This window comes from Carcharodon carcharias, chromosome 23 (genome assembly GCF_017639515.1).
Source record: "Carcharodon carcharias isolate sCarCar2 chromosome 23, sCarCar2.pri, whole genome shotgun sequence".
NCBI classification, from domain to species: Eukaryota; Metazoa; Chordata; class Chondrichthyes; order Lamniformes; family Lamnidae; genus Carcharodon; species Carcharodon carcharias.
Genome location: NC_054489.1, coordinates 4820332 through 4841819, shown reverse-complemented (window position 1 = coordinate 4841819; position 21488 = coordinate 4820332). Strand labels below are relative to the sequence as shown.

The following is a 21488-nucleotide window of genomic DNA, read 5'->3' as shown; positions in this document are numbered from 1 at the left end:
CCTTGGTGATTTATTCCAGTGTTGTGTTCTTGCACACACAAAAACATGGCGGCACAGTCTTAGGATAAGGGGGCAATCATATAGGACTGAGTTAAGGAGAAATTTCTTCACTCCAAGGGGTGTGAATCATTGGAATTCTCTACCCCAGAGGGTGCGGATGATCCATCGTTGAATATATTTAAAGCTGAGATAGATTTTTGGTGTTTCAGGGAATCCAGGGATGTGGGGAGCAGGTGGGAAAGTGGAGTTTAAGTGCAAGATCAGCTTTGATTGTATTGAAAGACAAAGCAGACTCACCGAACTGTATCGTCTACCCCTCTTATCTCTTTTTTATGTTATTGTGTTCATCCTTGGTGCCTCCACCAGTTGCTTACTCGTCTGTCTGTCTCTCCTTGGCTTTACCATTTGTAGCTGCACTTTGTCACTGCACTTCTACCCTCTGAAACTACTTCTGTTTTATAAAAAAAAGTCTCTGCATGTCACTTTCTTCCTGACCCCCAACCAGTTGTACTTTCACACTGTTCTTCCTCTTGGCTGATGTTCATCTTTGTCCTTTGTGCTGTGAAACAATCAGTCATCTTTGCACAAGGAGCTCTGTAGATTGTCAGGTAGTTATATCAGTTTTCTTTTAACTGGCTCCTTTGTCTTGCCTGAGTAAATTTTGTTCAATTTTATTCAGGAAAAATCCTCATTATTGGAGGCAGCATCGCTAACTTCACGAACGTAGCAGCAACGTTTAAGGTAATGAATCATTCCTCACCACTCCCCCCCCAGACTATTTGAATCTACAATAATACAATTTTTCTCTGTCTGCACTTTTCAGCTTGGTCAATGGGTTGATTTGGTGGGTGAAGCCTGGTGCATGTGGAGGACTAGAGTGCGTGAAGCATGTGGCTGCCAGCGGCTGGTGTAGGGGGCAGGAAGATTTTGGGGGGGCATTGGTGGAGAGAGAGAACAGCAGAAGGTAAAGGAAGCCTAGCAGCAAAGTTATCTTGACTGGAGAAATTGGGGAGAGGGGTATGGCAGGGGAGGAACGGTTGGTGGTGGGATAGGGGGTGTTGGTGGAAGTTAAAGGGAGCCCAGCAACAAAGTTACCCTGGCTGGAGGGTTGAGTGAGAAGAGTGGCATGGGATGGGGATGTCATGGGAAGAATGAAATGAGGAATGGAGTGAGAGGGGATGGAAAGGGATTGTAGAGGGGGGCGGGGATGGCAGGGAAGAGGGGATCAGAGGGGAAGGTGGGATGGGGTGAAATGACATAGGAACAGGAGTAGGCCATTCAGCTTGTCGAGTCTGCTCCACCATTCAATTAGATTATGGTTGATAATCTACCTTAATGTCACTTTCCTGCACTATCCCCATATCCCTTGATAACATAAGTGTCCAGAAATCAATCGATTTCTGTCTTGAACATGCTCAATGATTGAGCTTCCACAGCCCTCTAGGGTAGCGAATTCCAAAGATTCACCACCCTCTGAGTGAAGAAATTCCCCTTCATCTCAGATCTAAATGGTCTGTCCTTTATTCTGAGACTGTGCCCCTGATTCTAGACTCACCAGCAGGGGAAACATCCTGTCTACATCTGCTCCCTCGTGCTTTAAGGATTTTATAAGTTTCAATGAGATCACCCCTTGTTCTTTGAAACTCTAGAGAATACAGGCCCAGTTTGCTCAAATCTCCTCTAATGCATCCCACCATCCTACAATAGTCTGGTGAACCTTTGCTGCACTCCCTCTGTGGCAAGTATATCCTTGAATAAGGAGACCAAAATTGTACACAATACTCCAAACGTTGGATTGTGGCATGGAAAGACAGAATGAGGCATGGAAAGGATACACTGTCCGAATTGCAGTGGGACTGACCCAGGAAGGTAAACCCTTTTCTCCATGTTATGGACTGAAGCTGAGATTCTGTTCCACTTTGAGAGTCAGCGTTTAGTTTGGGCATAACTGATCTGATTGAAACTCATCCAAATAAAATTCAAGGTGTCAGTCTAGTGGCTGCTACTTTTGTGGGGTTTTAAGCTGGTCAGGGTCAATATGGAAATGTGGTGGGATTGGGAATTTCAGGAAAAGAATGAGGGTGGGTATGACATTGGAACAGATTGGCATGGGAGAAGTGGGAGGGAAAGGGATGGCATGAGGTGGATGAGGAGGGATGACATTGGAAGGATGGAATGAATGAAGAAGACAGCATGGGAAAGATGGAATGGGGTTGATGGTATGCAATGGATAGAGATGGCAGGGGATGGAGTTGACATGGGAGCAATGAGGAATGGGAACGATGGAATAACATGGGATGGGGATGGCCTGCGAGGAGTGGAGGTGATGATGGTATTGGTTAAGTGTGCTAATTTGACCACAAATATTTTGCTGGGAACTGTGCGATTGGGATGGCATGAGAGGGAGGACATGTTATTGGAGCAGTAGCATGGGAGGGGAGGATGGAATCGGTGAAGCATATCTAATTTGGCTGCAAATATTTTGTAAGTTTCTGCTAGTTGGTAATTATTTTTGGTGTAATATCATTCTGTCTTGTGATCTGGTTGATCATTCATTAATCACATGGTCAATACTGATGAACGGATATTTCACAGAATCACAGAATCTTACAGTGCAGAAGAGGCCCTTTGGCCCATCGAGTCTGCACCGACACGTGAGAAACACCTGACCTACCTACCTAATCCCATTTACCAGCACTTGGCCCATAGCCTTGAATGTTATGACATGCCAAGTGCTCATCCAGGTACTTTTTAAAGGATGAGAGGCAACCTGCCTCCACCACCCTCCCAGGCAGTGCACTCCAGACTGTCACAACCCTCTGGGTGAAAAAGTTTTTCCTCACACCCCGCCCCCCCCTTAAACCTCCTGCCCCTCACCTTGAACATATGTCCCCTTGTGACTGACCCTTCAACTAAAGGGAACAGCTGCTCCCTGTCCATGCCCCTCATAACCTTGTCCACCTTGATCAGGTCACCCCTCAGTCTTCTCTCCTCCAATGAAAGCCCAAGTCTATCCAACCTCTCTTCATAACTTACATGTTGCAACATCCTGGCGAATTACTTATGCACCCCTGACCCAACTTTTTTCATCTAGAAGGAATCGCCGCAACTCCTATCATAAAATTCATTTATTTTAGATAATTCCAGGATATTTGCTCCCACTATCTGCGCTATCCATTCATGCTTGGATTAATGGAACTGACTCATTATTTTTCTTCATAAAATGTCAAGTCTAATAGATTTGATGCTGGCTTCCACAGCTGTTCATTCAGCTCTCATTGATGTAACTATTAATTATTGGGCTGATGTCCTTTTGCCCCTTGGCATTCCTTCTGTGTTTTTTTTAGGTTACAACCCTTTTAAGCTAACGCCAAACAGCCAGAATGAAAATAAATTTCAAAGACAGTGATTAAACTGCTGGATTTGTGAAAGATGCATGCGTGACTTATGTGAGGAAAGGGGAAAGCACTTTCAATGTGAAGGGCACCTTCCGAAACATTACTAAGGATTTCAATGTCTGTGCTGCACTACTATATCACTTCAAGCAGGTCTAAAATCTTCCTTGGAATGTCACTGGATTGGCTTCCTGATGGTGAAACTGGTTTGCCGATGTTCCCAAGTGGCCCATATCTGACTGGCCGACATGCTTCCGAATAAAAATTGATACCCTTCCTGCTCTTAAGTACTGATCCCAGTGCTTCAGCATAAATCACTGAAAGGCCTGGTCTGACGAGAGGCAAAATAATATGACGGGAATCCCTGTGTTCTTGGGAAAATAACTAAGCATTCTTGACTTGGAGGAATCAAAGGAGTCAAACAAATCTTTCCGAGTGAAATTTCTTAATTAAATGGGTTTTATATTGAAGATGAAACCCCCTGATATCCTGTCTGTTAATCTTTTCATTTCCTTTCATAGGGCATAGTACGTGCAATCAAGGACTACCAAACCCCATTGCAGAACCATAACGTCTCTATTTTCGTCAGAAGAGGTGGACCCAATTACCAAGAGGGTCTCCGTGTCATGGGTGAAGTTGGTGAGGTTTGATAATTTGTTTAAAAATAAATCCAAGGCACCTACCCATGAAGTAGTTACATACTTCAAACAATATATCCAACATAAAATTAGCAAGCCATTAGTCAATTCAGTGACACATGTTCCAATTTCAACCTGTTGGTCTGTGACTGATTCCTTTAACAGATCTTCCAAACAAATCTGGCTGACTTTACATACACACAGGAGGCACCTTTGCAAAGTTGGTTAGTTGCTATAGAATCTAGAAGGGATCAGACTAGAATAGGTTACCTGTCCACACTGTGGATGGTAAAAAGACCAACCAGGATGTTAAGAGCAACCTAGAGAAAGGGAGGAGGTGGAAAAGAAATTGCAGTAATGGCTTGGTCTCATCTAACCATAGTATGTGAGCTTCACCTGCAGGAAGTATAGAATATGCAAAGGGCCCATTACACTCCCTGTTTAAATCTATCCATGTTCAGTCAGTGCTAATTTTTGTCCAGTCCAGTTTGGAAGATGAGTGAGAGCAGATTGGATTTCTTCTCACTTGTTTCTCTGACTTTTCTAAAATGGAATGTTTTCCCATCAAATCTATTATGTCTACCCCTTACCCACTACCCACTCTAGAACAATAGAGTGGCTTTATTATGACACAGCTGATGGTAAAGGCTGAGTTGTTCAAATCCCAGAGGGGAAACTTGAAACAACTGTCATAACCCATTTTTGCAATTTGTATGTTTTAACATGCATGCTTTGAATTCAGTAGTAATAAGACCACTGAGTCTCAAGAGGGTTTTTATAAAACTAAATTAAACATTTATTAATACAAAGGTTATAAATCCATACATACATCTACAAAATTGTGACTATAACTACAAAAACCCCCTAATTAATCTGTTATACCCCTGGTAAAGCAACAATAAATCTCAGATTTAAAGAAACACCTGGCAACACACCCTGGACAGTCGCATTCGAAATGAGTTTCTTTCAGCTCTGGGTCCTTGCAGGCAACAACTTGAGGCTCCTCGCACTTGTTGGATTTTAAAATGCCTCTGCCTTACCAACAATCTCCTTTCTCCTTTATTCATACCTTTCTCTTTGAATGTAAATTTTCCATTGTATCACTAGGCTTTTAATTTTACCTCTTCTAACAATAGCATCCTTTCACCCCACCAATTTTATTAGTAAGAAAAAATAAACACATTGCTTGGCATCTTCTAGCAGGGTGCAAGATTTCACCCGCAGCCTTGAATGGTTTCTTTTAACAAATGCAAATTTGCACTTTACCCCTTTATTTTCCTTACGTTTAACTAATTAACAGCTCAAAGCTATTATACATCAGCACCCAGGCTAGCTGGCTTTAATTCAATTCTCTCTCTCTCTCACTCACACACACACACACACACACCACTAAACACTATTTTAAAAAATAATTTCCAATAACATTATAGACAATATCTTCACAACAGGCTCATTCGCATATTGTGCCAGAAAGTTATCTAGTCCCATCTGTTCTAATCCTAATTATTTAACCTCTGTTCACAGGGAAGACAACTGGAATTCCAATCTATGTTTTTGGAACAGAAACGCACATGACTGCAATTGTGGGAATGGCACTTGGTCACCGGACCATCCCTGACCAGCCACCAATGGCTGTCCACACTGCTAACTTCCTGCTAAATGCAAGCGGCAGTCCCTCAGTAAGTGTGGGAACTTAAAACCAGGAGATGATACCCCAGAGGGATGTGTTTTAAAGGATTGGTTTGTTGTTATTTGTTGGTAGCTTGCTTTGGTTATGAAATGAATTAAAATGGATGAATGACAGTGCTGTAACCTGGATCTAACTGTCCTGCTTATTGCTATTGTATTTATTGGGAACAGTGGGTAAAGGAGAAAGCATAAAGTCAGATTGTATTCCCTCGAGTGCAGAAGGTTAACGGGTGATCTAGCTGATTAAGATGATTAAAGGATTTGATGGTAGAAAGAGAGAAACTGGTGAGTAAATCCTGAACAAGGGAGTATGATAAAATTAGAGCTTAAGGTGTTATCAAGTAGTACTTCACACAAAGGGTAGCTGAAATCCGGAAATTACAGATTTTTATTGGGCACTGGTATTAGGGTAACAGAAGCAAGGTGGGTGAATAGTGTTGAGATACATATCAGCTGTTAATTGAATGGCAGAACAGGTTGCTTATTGTCAGTCACCATCTCTCCAAGAGGAAGAAGCTGAAAGAGATGAAACGTTGTTGCACTCTTCCCCAGACAAAGAACACGCGTCAAGTATTTATTGGTGGGGGGGGTGAGATTTGAATGCTGTCTGTTCCTTTGTATCACAGTGGATGATGGACTGAGGAGTGCTGAATCTCTAAATTAAGCTGTAGATTAACTTTGTTTTTAATTTCCTTCCAGACCCCAGCCCCAAGTAGAACTGCTTCTTTTTCTGATTCAAAGTCTGAGGATACCAACAGAGCATCAATATGCGTGAAGCACAGCATTCCACAGGGTAATTCAATAAATGTATCCATAAATGTCCGGTTGTAACCAAAACCTTGGTATATCTCTGCATAGGAGACAAGCTTCTGCTAAAGGGGAAATGCCAGACTCCAAATTATTGCATTTGATGAATGAATTGCTCCTATAGCTAGTTCCATTTCATTTTATTTAAGAATGCTGAAGGCAGCATTTGATTCCTGTGCACATACACCGTGCAGCCTTTTGCCAATAGATCGCCACCATTGGTGGAAGTGTGCTTTCTCCTACCTAGTATACTGTCTTGTGCCTATCACAGAATGATGTTATTTGCGTTGGAGAAATTAGTTCACTTTGCCAAACACCCCTGCTCTGTCTGAATGTGAGACCCTGATTTCTATCACTTGCCCCATCAATTTCCTAACCCACTTCCACTCTAGCCCCTCTCCTATGCACCTTCTACACTGTTTCAGTGAAGCTGAACATAAGATTGCAGAACAGCATCGTACCTTTATGCAAAGCCCTTTGGCCTTATTGCCGACTTTACTGCTCGAACCTTAACTATATTTTCTCTCTGGCAGGTGGTGCTGACATTTCCAAAGGCCTGGGGTGGGGAAGGAGCAGGTTTGAGCTTGGGTGGGGGACCCTTAGAAACACCAAAGTAGTCAGTACGCTTGGTGTCCACCTGCCTTTTCCTTCTTCCAGGCTCCTTGGTCACGATAGCCAATAGAGGTTTGCGAATTCATGCTTCTCATTTGACCTACCCTATTTCCCCATTTTCTGAAGCTATATGCATGTTCTGCCTCATGTATGCCTTTTTTTCTCTTATTTTGCTCATTGTGCTTCCCATTGCCTCATGCTGATCACTTCTGCCATTTAGCCATCTTTATGTTTTCCATTTAAACACTTTATGGATTCAATTTATTTTTGTTTTCTTCTCTCTTTCCCTTTGCTCTTCCAATGCTGTGTATTTGGTATTCCAGTTTTGACAAAGGAACCATGCTCCAAAATATCCTACCTCCACAAGTGCTAATACCATTTGCTGATTTTTATTTCCGTTTCCTTGCATCCTTCTTTTACTTTTTATTCACCAACGTTTCACTGCATACGGGTCGTAATTGCCTGGAGATGTGTGGGTTTCAAAACCAGATAAAGTGTACAAAGTTTTATGCAATCCAAGAACCTCTCCCTTGTACACTTCGGATTTAAAGTATCAAATTTATTATACTGGAAATATTGAGCTAAATATGGAAAGAGCATTGATGTTAAACAGAAGTAGTTTGGAGCCTGGTGCTTAGAGGTGCGCTGAACTGGTATGATTATATATTTGATGATTAGTGTGTTTTAATTTTCTTAAAATTCTGTTTTCCTTGTGCAAAACCAGGGTGGCAAGCTGTGAATTGAGATATTAAAGTAAAAGCAAATACATTTTATTTGACGTTGCTCCTGGTTCTGTACAAGTAAGGCAAATAGTTTTAATTGCTCTGTTCCTCTTGGGGATGGGCAGGATTTGAAGGGAGCTGCTTTAAGCCAATGGGAGAGGTCCACTTCACTCAATTGCAGCAGAAGGAATTGTTCAAGGTTGGATAAGCTAGAGTTGCTGTTTTGGTTCATTCCCAAGATGAGACTCAAACGCAGATGTCTTGGACTGATGTCAGCCTTACTCACCATAGTGCACTGAAGACTTTTTTCTTGTGTTTGTCTGACATGTGACCTCCATCACTAGGCATGTAGATGAGCCGCTTAAGCAAATTAGTTTTCTTTTTATTCATTTATGGGATGTGGGCTTCGCTCGCTGGGCCAGCATTTATTTCCCATCCCTAATTGCCCTTGATAAGGTGGTGATGAGCTGCTGCCTTGAACTGCTGCAGTCCATGTGGTGTAGGTACACCCACAGTGCTGTTTGGAAGGGAGTTCCAGGATTTGACCCAGCGATAGTGAAGGAACGATGATATATTTCCAAGTCAGGGTGATGAGTGACTTGGAGGGGAACTCGGTGGTGTTCCCATCTATCTGCTGTTCTTGTCCTTCTAGATGGTTGTGGTCGTAGGTTTGGAAGGTGCTGTCGAAGGAGCCTTGGTGAATTCCTGCAGTGCATCTTGTAGATGGTACACACACTGCTGTTACTGTGCATCGGTGGCGGAGAGAGTGAATGTTGCGGATGGCGTGCCAGTCAAGTGGGCTGCTTTGTCCTGGGTAGTGTCAAGCTTCTTTTGTGTTGTGGGAACTGGATTCATCCAGGCAATTGGGGAGTATTCCATCACACTCCTGACTTGTGCCTGGTATATGGTGGACAGGCTTTGGGGAGTCAGGAAGTGGGATGCTCGTCGCATGATTCCTAGTCTCTGACCTGCTCTTGTAGCCACAGTTTTTTATGTGGCTAGTCCAGTTCAGTATCTGGTCAATGGTAACCTTAGGATGTTGATAGTGGGGGATTCAGTGATGGTAATGCCATTGAACATTAAGGGGCGATGGCTGGATTCTCTCTTGTTGGGGATGGTCATTGCCTGACACTTGTGTGGCATGAATGTTAGTTGCCACTTGTCAGCCCAAGATTGGATGTTGTCCAGGTCTTGCTGCATTTGGACTTGGGCTGCTTCAATATCTTGCGAATGGTGCTGAAAATTGTGCAGTCATCAGCGAACATCCCCATTTCTGACCTTATGATGGAAGGAAGGTCATTGATGAAGCAGCTGAAGATGGTTGGGCCTAGGACACTACCCTGAGGAACTCCTGCAGTGATGTCCTGGAGCTGAGATGACTGACCTTCAACAACCACAGCCACCTTCCTTTGTGCTGGGTATGGCTCCAACCAGTGGTGAGTTTTCCCCCTGATTCCCATTGAGTCCAGTTTTGCTATTGCTCCTTGATGCTACGCTCTTGTCAAATGTGGCCTTGATGTCAAAAGCAGTCACTCTCACCTCACCTCAGGAGTCCAGCTCTTTTGCCCATGTTTGAACCAAGGCTGTAATGAGGCCTGGAGGTAAGTAGCCCTAGTGTAACCCAAACTGGGCATCAGTGAGCAGGTTATTGCAAAGCAAGTGCTGCTTGCTAGCAGTGTTGATGACCCCTTCCATCACTTTACTAATGATTGAGAGTAAGCTGATGGGGCGGTAATTGGCCGGGTTGGATTTGTCCTGCTTTTTGTGGACAGGATTGTAGCTTCAGCCTTATCTGAAGTGCTGGGCTCCTCCATCATTGAGGATGGGGATTTTTGTGGCATCTCCTCCTCCAGTGAGTTGTTTAATTATCCACAACCATTCACGACTGGATGTGGCAGGACTGCACAGCTTAAATGTGATCTGTTGTATGTGGGATCACTTAGCTCTTGTCTATCTCTTGCTGCTTACGCTGTTTGACACTCAAGTGGTCCTGTGTTATGGCTTCACCAGGTTGATGTCTCATTTTTAGGTATGCCTGGTGCTACTCCTGGCATGCCCTCCTGCACTCTTCATTGAGCTAGGGTTGATTCCCTGGCTTGATGGTAATGGCAGAGTCGGGAATATGCTAGGCCATGAGGCTACAGATTGTGGTTGTATACAATTCTGCTGCTGCTGACGGCCCATAGCGCCTCATGGTTGCCCAGCCTTGAGTTGCTAGATCTGTTCAAAATCCATCCCATTTAGCATAGTGGTAGTGCCACACAACACAATGGAGGGTATCCTCAATGTGAAGGCAGGACTTCGTCTCCACGACATCTGTGCGGTGGTCACTCCTCCAGTACTGTCATGGACAGATGCATCTGCGGCAGGCAGGTTGGTGAGGATGAAGTCAAGTATTTTTTTCCCTCATTTGTTCCCTCACCACCTGCCACAGACCCAGTCCAGCAGCTATGTCGTTTAGGACTTGGCCAGCTCGGTAAGTAGCCATGCTACCGAGCCATTCTTTGTGATGGACATTGAAGTCCCCCATGCAGAGTACATTCTGTTCCCTTGCCACCCTCAGTGCTTCCTCCAAGTGGTGTTCAACATGCAGGAGCACTGATTCATCAGCTGAGGGAGGGCAGTACATGGTAATCAGCAGGAGTTTATCTTGCCCATGATTCTATTGCAATACAAGCCCAAGGGAAGTCTAGCAGCAGCTCAATGTCGGCAACTTGTGTTTTATTTATATATGAAGTATTTTTTAAATTGTAGAATCATTTGTGCTGTGCCTCTGGTTACCTGTAGACTCTGAGAGACCAACTTGGAAAATAGAAAGCTGGTCTTCTAATGTATAAATGGCATTTAAATGGCACAGTTTGATGTCCATCTCTACAAAGCTCGATTATATGTAATCTTGAATAAATTTTGGCTGCTCAATTGTGATTAACGTGTGATCGTGCATTCTGGCAATTTCCTCATGCATTCTGGCGATTTGAGACAATAGGATCAGGAAGAGGCAACTTGCCCTCAAGCCTTTTCTGCCATGCAGTTGGATCTTGGTTGAGCTATGTCATACTTACGAATTAGAAATAGGAGTCAGCTATTTGGCCCATAGAACCTGCCCTGCCATTTGATAGGATTGTGGCCTCAACTCTACTTTCCTTTCTATCCCCAATAACCCTTGACTCCCTTGTTCAAAATCTATGTAACTCAACCTTAAAAATATTCAACGACCCTGCTCCACTGCTCTCTGGAGAAGAAAATTCCACAGATTAATGACCAGAAAAGAGATTCCTCCTCATCTCCATCTAAATGGGACTCCTCTTATTTTTAAATTGTCTTTCCTAGTTCTAGCCTTTCCCAAACATCCTCTTGGCATCCATCCTGTCAAGCCCCCACAGGATCTTGTATGTTTCAATTAGATCACCTCTCATTCTTCTAAACTCCAATGAACACAGGTCCAATCTTTCCTCATAAGATGACCCCTTCATCCCAGGAATCAGTTGAGTGAACCTCCTCTGAACTGCCAATGCAATAATATCCTTGGGTAAGGAGACCAAACCTGTACCCTGTACTTCATATGTGGTCTTAGCAATGCCCTGTTCAATTGTAATAAAACCTCCTACTTTATACTCTATTTCCTATCAGCAAATTTAGCAACCTTACATTTGGCTCTTTCATCCAAGTCATTGACATAGATTGTGAATAATTGAGGCTGCAGCACTGATCCCTGTGGCACTCCACTAGTAATAGCTTGGCAACCTGAAAATGACCCATTTATCCCTACACATGGCTTCCTGTTGGCTAACCATTTCTCTATTCATGCTAATATGTTACCCCTACAACATGAGCTTTTATTTTGGGTAGTAACCTTTGTAGCACCTTATCAAGTGCCTTTTGGAAATCCAAGTATACCACATCTACAGATTCCCCTTTATCCACGTTGCTTGTTACTTCCTCAAAGGATTCTAATAAATTAGTCAAACACTATTTCCCTTAAACAAAACCACGTTGCCTCTTCGTGATTGCATTGAGATTTTCTAACTGACCTGCTTTAACCTCCTTAATAATAGATTCTAGCTTTTTCCCCATGACAGGTGTTAGGCTAACTGGCCTGTAATTTCCTGTTTCCTCTTCCTTTTTTTTGAATAGAGGAGTTACATTTGCTGTTTTCTAATTTCAACAGCCACTTCTTTTAAGATTCTAGAATGCAAGCATTCAGGCCCTGGGGTTTATCAGCTTTTAGTTTTAATGGTTTTGAATTCCCTTTTCCTGGTGATTGTGATTGTTTTTGAGGTCTTCCCTCCCTTTCACCTCTTGGTTTACAAATATTTCGGGGATGTTATTTTTGTCTTCTATGGTGAAGACAGACAAAAAATATCTGTTCAACGCTTCTGTCATTTCCTTTTTTCCCATTATTAATTCCCCATAAACACACACCCTCTTGAGGACCAGTGTTCACTTTAATTCCTCCTTCCCTTTTAAATACTGGTAGAAATTCTCTTTCTATCTGTTTTTATATTTCTAGCTAGCTTTCTCATGCTCTAAATTCTGTCCAATCTTCTGACCTATCACTCAACTCTGTGGCATTGTACACTTTTTTTCTTTCATTTAATCCATCTTGAGCTTTAGTTAGCCATGGATGGTGTGTCCTTCCCTTAGAGACTTTCTTTCTCACTGGAATGTATCTTTTCTGAGTATTCTGAAATATTTCCTTAAATGTCTATCACTGCATCTCTACTGACCTATCTCTTCACCTAATTTCCCAGTTCACCTTTGCCTTCATATCCTTGTAATTTCCTTTATTGAATTTCAAACATTTGTCTTAGACCCACTCTTCTCACCCTCCAACTCAGTGCGAAATTCAATCATGCTTTGAACACTGCTGCTTTGGGGTTCCTTTACTATGAAGTCATGAATCTGTCTCATTGTGCATTATCAGGCCTAGAATAGCCAGCTCCCTGGCTCTAGAACAGACTTGTCCAACCTTTTTGTTTGTGGGGGCACGTTTCCATTTTTTTTTCAATCAAGGGGCGATGAGTCAATTTTGGAAAGAGATGGTTAAGCACAACATTAAACTGAACTTGAAAAAGAAGTTGAAGTATTAAGAGAAACAATTACTGAGCAAAAATAAAGCAATGTCATAGCAATAAATTAAGCTTAAATAAAGAGTAAGCTAAGGACCGCATGGTAGCGCAGTGGTTAGTGCTGGTGGCGCAGTGGTTAGTGCTGCTGCTTCACAACTCCAGGGTTCAATTCTGACACCGGGTATCCATCTGTGTGGAGCTTGCACATTCTTCCTGTGTCTGCGTCGGTTTCTGCTGGGTGCTCCAGTTTCCTCCCACCATCCAAAGACGTGGTAGTTAAGTGGATTGGCTAAGGTTAAATTGCCCCTTAGTGTGTGTGTGTCCTGTGATGAAACAAGTCCGGGGTGTACCTCTGTGGTGCCCATTGCCTGTCGGGATAGGCTCCGACTCACTGTGACCCTGAATTGGATAAAGCAGTTCTGGAAAAGTGAGTGAAATTAAGAGTAATTTATAAAAATTACCAGAGTGTAAGAGGGTCAGTGTGCGTATGTGCCAGGCTCACACCCAGTCTCAGGGTGCTCTGAGTAGGTATGTGATGGTGAGAGTAAGGGAGAAACCTGAGACTGAGAGTAAGGCAGATAGATAAATGATCACTTGCCAGCCAGCTTATTCCCTCCACCGGGCCCTAGTACTCTTGATTTCCGACCCCACCCCAGACAAAGGCTCACTAGTGAAAAAGAAGTTATCAGCAGCAAATGCAGAAGAGAAACGGCCTGTGATTGGAGGAGCAGCTCCTTGCACAATCTTACACTCTAGTTACCTGTCTGACTGTCATTTTGAAAACTGGCTCCGGGGGGCTATGTACAATGGCTTTGTGGGGAGGGGCATCCACAATCTGGCCTGCAGTCCACTGGTTGGACAAGCATGTTCTAGAATGTGCTGTTTTAAGAAACTGACCTGAAAGCAGTCGATGAGCTTATCTACCAGGCTACCTTTGCCAATCTGTATGTAGATTAAGATCACCCATGATCATTGCAATACTTTTTTTACAAGTACCCATTATCTCTTCCTGTATACTCTGTCCTACAGTGTAGCTATTGTTATGGAACCTATAAACTACTCTCACAAGTAACTTTATATCTTTACTATTTCTTATTTATACCCAAACCGATTTTACATCTTGATCTTTAGAATTAAGGTCACCTCTCACATTGTACTAATGTCACCTTTAAGTAACAGAGCTACCCACCAACTTTTTTTAGCTCCCTGTTCTTCTGAAATATCAAGTACCCTTGAATATTCAGGTCCCAGCCATGTCTCTGTAATGGCTATCAGGTCATACATATTTATTTGTTTCATCTGTTTTATTATGTATGCTACGCATATTCAGATATAGAACCTTAAGTTCTGTCTTTTTACTATTTTCGCCAACTGTGGTCTTATCTACTCACGCAATAATTTTGCACACACTCCCTTCCTGCCACGCTCTGATTATCTTTATCTTTACCCTGTACCTTGCTCTATTGCCTTGGCCTTCCCCTTTAATCTACCACATCTCCCCTCAAGTGATCCCTTGCCCCCACCATTTAGTTTAAGGCCCTTTCTGCCACCCTAGTTATGCAGCTTGCCAGAGTCTTATCTTAACCTCATTTAATTTGGTTCTGTAATCCTTAATATCCCTGCCTAACAAATTTATCTATTTGTTTTGAGATTTTTATTTGCACCCCAGTCTCAGCAGCTTTTTTTGGAGGGGGGAGAATTGTAGATTTCCACTATTCATGGTGTGAAGTACTTCCTAATGTCACCCCTGAATGGGCTAGCTCTAATTTTATGGTTATGCCTGCTTGTTCTGAACCTCAGTTAAACTTCAGAGATGGTAAACTCCATCCAAAATGCAGATAACACAATCTATGCTATGTGGACCATGCTCCACTTAATCTCTCTGAGGGAATATCCCTAAAAGTAATTGGTTGACTTTCCAGGATGGCTAGTGATGGGATAGTTCTTTCAAAGAACCAGCACAGGAAAAATGGACTGAATGGTCTCCTTTTGTGCTATTTAAGGTTCTGTGATTCATGTCTTATTACTTGCCCAGCTCCCTGTCAGATCACAATTCTCCACCCTAAGTACAACACTTCTAAGTTGGATTGTTTAATTTAAGTTGATTTGGAAGCAGAGAGAACAGTTGATCAAATGATTAAACTGTTTTGTGTTGCTGTGGTGGAATTGTCCTCATTTCTTTAGCATATTGATCACAGTGAGGGGAAAATGGGTATCGCTTCTCAGAAGGGAGAGGGTGCCCCATTAAGGGTGTATCAGGTAGTGATATGTTAAAAAAATCCTACTGTATGTGATGCATTTCTTTTGTTGGTGATCTCTCTTTGACAGAAGGAAGGGCAAGGCAAGAAAAGAAAAGAGGTAGGAGGGCTACGGACGGATAAATGTATGTTCATGAAAGGTGTTTGGTTGCTATTTACCATGCTGCTTTCCAGCAGAGAGCTGTAGTGTTTCTGCTTCATTTGATTTTAGGGATAAAATTAACTTGTGGGTAAATCCCTGGGGCGTTTATTTACCTGAGAGAACTGGGAATCAAAGGGATCAAATCATCCTTGATATATTCCTTCTTTGCGTTTAAACAGTATGGAGCAGACCTTTTTTGTTTGAGTTTATAATATAATGAAGCATTAACTTCTTGCAGCTTGCTGTTTGTAGGCTGGTGTCACTGGAGTGTATACAGCAAGGCGACTCCAGCATGATTCAATATTTTGGGTCTGAGCTCTGTCCATTCAACGGGGGCACAGCTGGGATCCAAAGAACTCAAAATAGCGTGTGTGTGAGCTTGGCCTTTCTGTAGCAATGGCTGACTAATTCTCGACTGCCTTTTATAGCCACATCTCCACAACCACTTCTGCTTCTGCAGCTGCAAGAGCCCCAGCAAGCTTTACACAAAGCAAGCCTGCCCAAAAGGCCTTGTTTTCTGAATATAAGTACTGAAGAACTTTGTCAGCACTGAGCGTACAGTATTAATGCTGGCCCATCCGATATTAATTTTGCCTATTGATAACAGTGAGCAGAGTCTTCTGAACTGCTGATTGTTTCAGCTCCCTGTTTAAAATTAAAAGTTACCTCCACATCATGAGACCTGATATAACTCGATAGCCTGTGGCTCCCTTCAGACCTTTTATGGAGTGAGAGAGAGAGAGAAAATATGACCAGGGTGAAATCTTTGAACTTTTGTGAAGAGCTCAAATGACAATGAAATACATTTTTTTAAAAATTTCCCCTTCTTTCATCCCTGTGCTGCCCTGCAGGTGATTCGAGCCATCAACCCACCTGCATCACTGTTGATACTGGCAACACTCTCTGAATCTGCATGTTGGTTTAAATACCGTCATAGAATGCTCTTCCCTCTACAGTTCCTCATTCCCTTTTACCCCCACCATCTACACTCCCTTTTCAGGAAAATTGGTGAATGGCAGTCGAGAAATAGATTTAAGGAACTGGGTATCTGAAATAAAGCATAAAATGTTAGAAATACATGAGGCCCGTCAGCATCTATACAGAGAGAAGGCAAGTTAATGTTTTGAAAGTAAGCCCACGATCAGCCTGGAAGATAAGTGAGCTCTAATGTAAGACAGAACAACTGTCTCCCTCCCTCTACTTTCCACTTCAGTCACCTCTAGAGTCACCTCTATTTTGGACAGATTTATGCAAGTATCTTTCTGTTTTATTTGGCTAGCTTCATGCCTTTTTGTCCTAATTAATTGTGGACAAAGAGCAGCTCTTTCTAAAATCCCTAGGCTGATGAAATATAAACAGGACAGTCAAGCAAATAAGGTATATAAACAGTAGAAGGACTGTGTTGTCTGGGCTTCGAGGGCAGAGGTTTGGACACCACTTGCTCTGTAAGGCTGAACAAAAGGAACTGCAGCAGGGAAGAGTGTATAACAAAAGAGCGAAAGTCAAGTCTGCTAAGTCGTCTCTTGGGGACAGTCGTGCGGGACTAGTGCATCTTCATGTAACAGTTTTCACAGCTTTCCCAAGCTTGTTTTGCTGTCCGTTCTCCCTGCTGACTGCCTTCCTGTGACAGGACTTTGCATTCTTGACTCTAGTTCTTTCATTATACATTTTCTCCCCTACTTCTGTACCTTTTTCTTTCAGCCTTACCTAGCAGGAGTGTCCAAAGTATGGCCCTTGAAGGCCAGATGTCTCATTTCTATTGTTGCTTTGTATATACCTTACTTGCTGGTTGTCCTGTTTGCACAGAATTGTTACGGTGTAGAAGGAGGCCATTTGGCTCATCGTGTCTACACAGCTCTCTGAGCATTTTAACTTAGTGCCAAACTCCTGTCTTTTACTTGTAACCCTGCACGTTATTTAAATAGAAACAATCATCCAATGCCCTCTTGATTACCTCAGCTGAACCTACCTCACCACACTTCCAGGCAGTGCATTTCAAACCTTAACTACTTGCTGTGTGAAAAGTTTTTTTTCTCATCTCACATTTGCTCCTTTTGCAAAACACTTAAAACTGTTCCCTCTGGTTCTCGATCCATTTATGAGCGGGAACAGTTTCTCCCTAACTAGTCTGTCCAGACCCATCATGATTTTGAAAACTTCTATCCAGTCTCCTCTTAGCCTTCTCCTCTCCAAGGAAAACAGTCCCAACTTCTCCAATCTTTCCTCATAACTGAAGTGTCTCATCCCTGGAGCCATTCTCATAAACCTTTTCTGCATTCTCTTCAATGCATTCACATCCTTGTAGTATGGGGCCCAGAGCTGTACACACTACTCCAGCTGAGATCCAACCAGTGTCTTTTATAAGTTCATCATAACCTCCCTGCTCTTGTACTCTATGCCCCTTTTAACGAAGCCTAAAATACCGTATACTTTAGAAACAGCTATCTCTATCTGTCCTGCCACCTTTAATGACTTTTGTACATATACACCCAGGTCCTTCTGCTTCTGCACACCCTTTAGAATAGTATCCTTTATTTTATACTGACTGTGTTCTTTGTACTAAAGTGTATCACCTCACTTCTCCGCATTGAACTTCATCTGCCACTTGCCTGCCTACTCCACCAGTGTGTCAATGCCCATTTGAAGTCCTACACTGTCCTCACAGTTTCCAATTCTCCCAAGTTTTGTGACATCTGCAAACTTTGAAATTGTCCCCCTGCACACCAAGATCTAGATCATTTACATATATCAGGAAAAACAAGGGTCCCAATACTGACCCCTGGGGAACTCGACTATAAACCTCCTTCCAGCGTGAAAAATACCTATTAACCATTGCTCTCTGTTTCCTATCACTCGGTCAATTTTGTATCTACCTTGCTACTTTTTCTTTTTTACCATTCCTTTTATTCCATGCATTTCATCAGCCTGGTAGGGTTTGGAAAGGGCTGCTTTTGGTGCTGTTGCTTCATTGCTGGATAAATCAGAACACCAAGATTTTATAGGATCAGTATTTTCAATGTATGACAATTAATGGGAACAGATATTTAAACATTTTATTTGGTCTCTAAGGATCCTAGTAGAACCCTGCAAAACCACGGTACCCCTTTAATTAAAGAGGTTCACTTACCTATCAGTTTTCAGTTCTAATAAAGAATGGCCATGAGAAATACTAACAGGTACTCTCATTTGAGCCTGATGCTGGGTTATCTCATCCCAGCAACCCTTCCCATATCCAGGCGCCTAAGGATGGTTTTCTTCCAGAGCACTGGAGGCAAAGGCCCAGTGGTAGCAAAAAGGAACCTATTCCATCGGCACTGCTGTCAGCCTGCCAGGGCCTGAAGCTCAGTTATGAGCATCTTGATTGGAAGACAATGGTATACAGAGTGGCAATTCAGACTTCTGAATAATTGTACAGGGGTTATCTTGTGCTTGTACAATTACAACAGTGTTGTCCTCAGTGCTGTGAGTTACAGCTGTCAGTGTGAACCAGGTAAATTGCATGGTGGCTGATCGGTATAACAAACCTTTCTGTTGGGTACCCAGCGCTCTGGGCAAGAAATCCTTTTGATTTTATTTTTTCTCCCTGATCACTCTCAAATTTAAGTTTAATATCTTCAAGAAACTTCCCTACACTAAACAAATGATCATTTCAAAGAGTTTGTTGAATTCTATTCTTTGATGACCTCTCACCCAAGGTCTTACCTGTGATAATCTTTTTTTTTATCTGAGGGTGGTTTTGGGTTTTCAAAACTTCAGCCACTGGCTATATTTCTTTTGATGGTAAGAAGGTGAACCATCCAATTTGCTGCTCTCTGGCAGTGCAGAGGCATTTTCTGTAGAGCTTAAAGCTAATGCTTGGCTTGCTAGTGCTAGATGAAGCCTTGTGCAAACAGGTGAGGGTGGCACCATGGGACCAATTCTGTCCTGAATCCAACGATATAAAATAAAGTCCTTTATTTTAACCTTTAATGCTCATGCTTTTTTTTGACTTGCTTGAAAATGGATACCCTGGATAATGCAGGCACTTTGAAATACACAGCAAATTACATTAAATTCAGGGCTCTATGTACTACTCCTAAAGACAATGGAATGAGTAAGTTTTATCTAGAATATTAATGTGCACTCACTCAGCTATTTCACATAGACCTGAATGATGATAAGGGGGAGTGTGAGATAGTGGAAGCCTACATGTACTTTATAGCAATATCTACCTGCAGGGGTGTCCAAACTGCAACCTGTGGGTCATGTGCATCTTGTGAACTGCAGCAAACCAGCACCAGCTGCCCAGGCAACTCCATTCTGTTTTCATTTATAATTTCGCTTACTGGTTTGTCCTGTTTTGAATTTCCTGGGCCTGGCGATTTGGAAAAGGCTGTTCATAGCACTGTTGCCTCTTTCGATAAATCCTAAATCAGAGCAGTCACATCTACTTGGGGACGAGCAATAAATGCTAGCCTTGCCAGTAATGCCCTTGTCCTTTGAATGAATAATAAAAACTTGAAATGCACACAAATTAATGGTGTGGATTTAGAAATTATAAGGGAGCCCCTGAGGCTCCATGGTACAAACCCAAGCGACCCACACAGGTAAAAAGCTTGTATACCCCTGGCCAGTTGGTTGGTTGATGTCAGGCTATTGGGAGGCATCTTGAAAAATATTTGCCCCTTTCCTAACTCCTTCCTCCACTCCCCCATCCCCTCATCCTTGATCCAAACCAAGTGTAAACTCTACCTAATCAGAAATGACAGGTTTGCTTTTCAAATATCTTACCAGTCAAAAGCTTACTATTCATTCAATTATATAAGTGATACCTTGACACTAGTCCTGTTTCTACCATTCAGTATAGCTCTGGTGGATGGAAGTGTCCAGATGTGAAGTTTAAAACTAGGAATAACATTCACACAACTATATTTTCAGAGAATACAACTCATGTCCCCAAATCATGTGAGATTGCACTCTAAATGTGACAAAATTGTAATTAAAATGTGTGTATTTTCTTGGGCTGGATAAGGGTGATAGAATGTACTTTAAGAAGGGAGGTGGAAGGGAAGGAAATGGCTTTGGGCCCAAGAAGCTATTTGGTTTTGAAGCATCCTCTGTGACAACCAATTTGTTGCATTTATGATTTTGTAATCTTGAGCTCAATCAGGTTTCCTGTTGAGGTAGCATTTTGATCTCTCCTCCAGCCCCCTTTCCTGTTCTCCAGTCCTCCTGCTTTGCCTTTTGTGGATCCACTTCCCTTTTTTTCAAGATCCATGGTGAAAACCTGATTCAAGTTATGGCATGTCACTTAACTTGTGCTGTTGGTTTTCAGGTAAAGCCACCACCCTCTTCAGCCGCCACACAAAGTCCATTATTTGGGGAATGCAGACACGAGCTGTGCAGGGAATGCTGGACTTTGACTACGTCTGTTCACGGGATGAACCATCTGTCGCAGCCATGGTTTACCCATTCACGTAAGTGTGTTTTTCCATCGCCCTTGCTCACTCTATAGGTTTAATGCATGCTGGGCACTGACATGTTGGATTGTAATGTGGTATTGGGAAAATACTGTAACCTCTCAAATCCAGAACTCCAAAATCCAGATATGCCAGTTATCCAGAGTTTTGTTGTGCGCACATGCAACTCTAGGATCGGCCATTTGTGGCACTGCAAAAGAGTTAATGTTATGATCCTAATGACTGTTGAAGGTAAATCTCAAACTGTTCTAGGCACTATTTCAACGATGTGTTTGTTTGTGCCGCAGCACTAAGGAGAGCACCTTCCTGCATGTTTGCTGATACTGTGTCAGAGTCTATGACTTAACAGACAGCGATGTCTCAGACAGTTGCCTGCATCAACACTCCAGCTCCAAGTTAACTTGGATAGCCCTAGGAGTTTTCCATTGCAGTCACTGTCCCAGAACTGGTGCTTAAGAACTGGTAATTGACACAAATGGAATCAGTTTCATTAGCTTTTAAAAGTACTTTACTGACAGCCGCTGCCACTTTCCACTCTGCTTCCCTCACTGCTCTCCTCGCATCTCACTGCTGCCTCCACCCCCTTCCCGGCCCCATGCCCCATGCCCCTTGCCCCTTGTTATTGGCTCACTTCCAGAACAGACGGGGCCTGGGAGGGAGAAGCTGGAGGGAGAAGGAGGAGCCACGGGGAAAGTGA

At 42.7% G+C, this 21488-nt stretch overlaps 1 protein-coding gene across 5 annotated transcripts in view; it reads left to right on the top strand.

The window, feature by feature from the left end:
- LOC121269018 (ATP-citrate synthase) overlaps positions 1 to 21488 on the top strand; it is an 81463-nt gene that overhangs the window by 40526 nt on the left and 19449 nt on the right. For 3 of the 5 annotated variants that reach the window (XM_041173379.1, XM_041173381.1, XM_041173380.1), the window contains 6 exons: positions 680 to 741; positions 3917 to 4034; positions 5558 to 5712; positions 6422 to 6515; positions 15261 to 15290; positions 20647 to 20788. In XM_041173379.1, coding sequence (XP_041029313.1) covers positions 680 to 741; positions 3917 to 4034; positions 5558 to 5712; positions 6422 to 6515; positions 15261 to 15290; positions 20647 to 20788 — 601 coding nt within the window. The remainder of the gene's footprint in view (positions 1 to 679; positions 742 to 3916; positions 4035 to 5557; positions 5713 to 6421; positions 6516 to 15260; positions 15291 to 20646; positions 20789 to 21488) is intronic. The other 2 variants (XM_041173383.1, XM_041173384.1) reach the window with 2 other exon arrangements.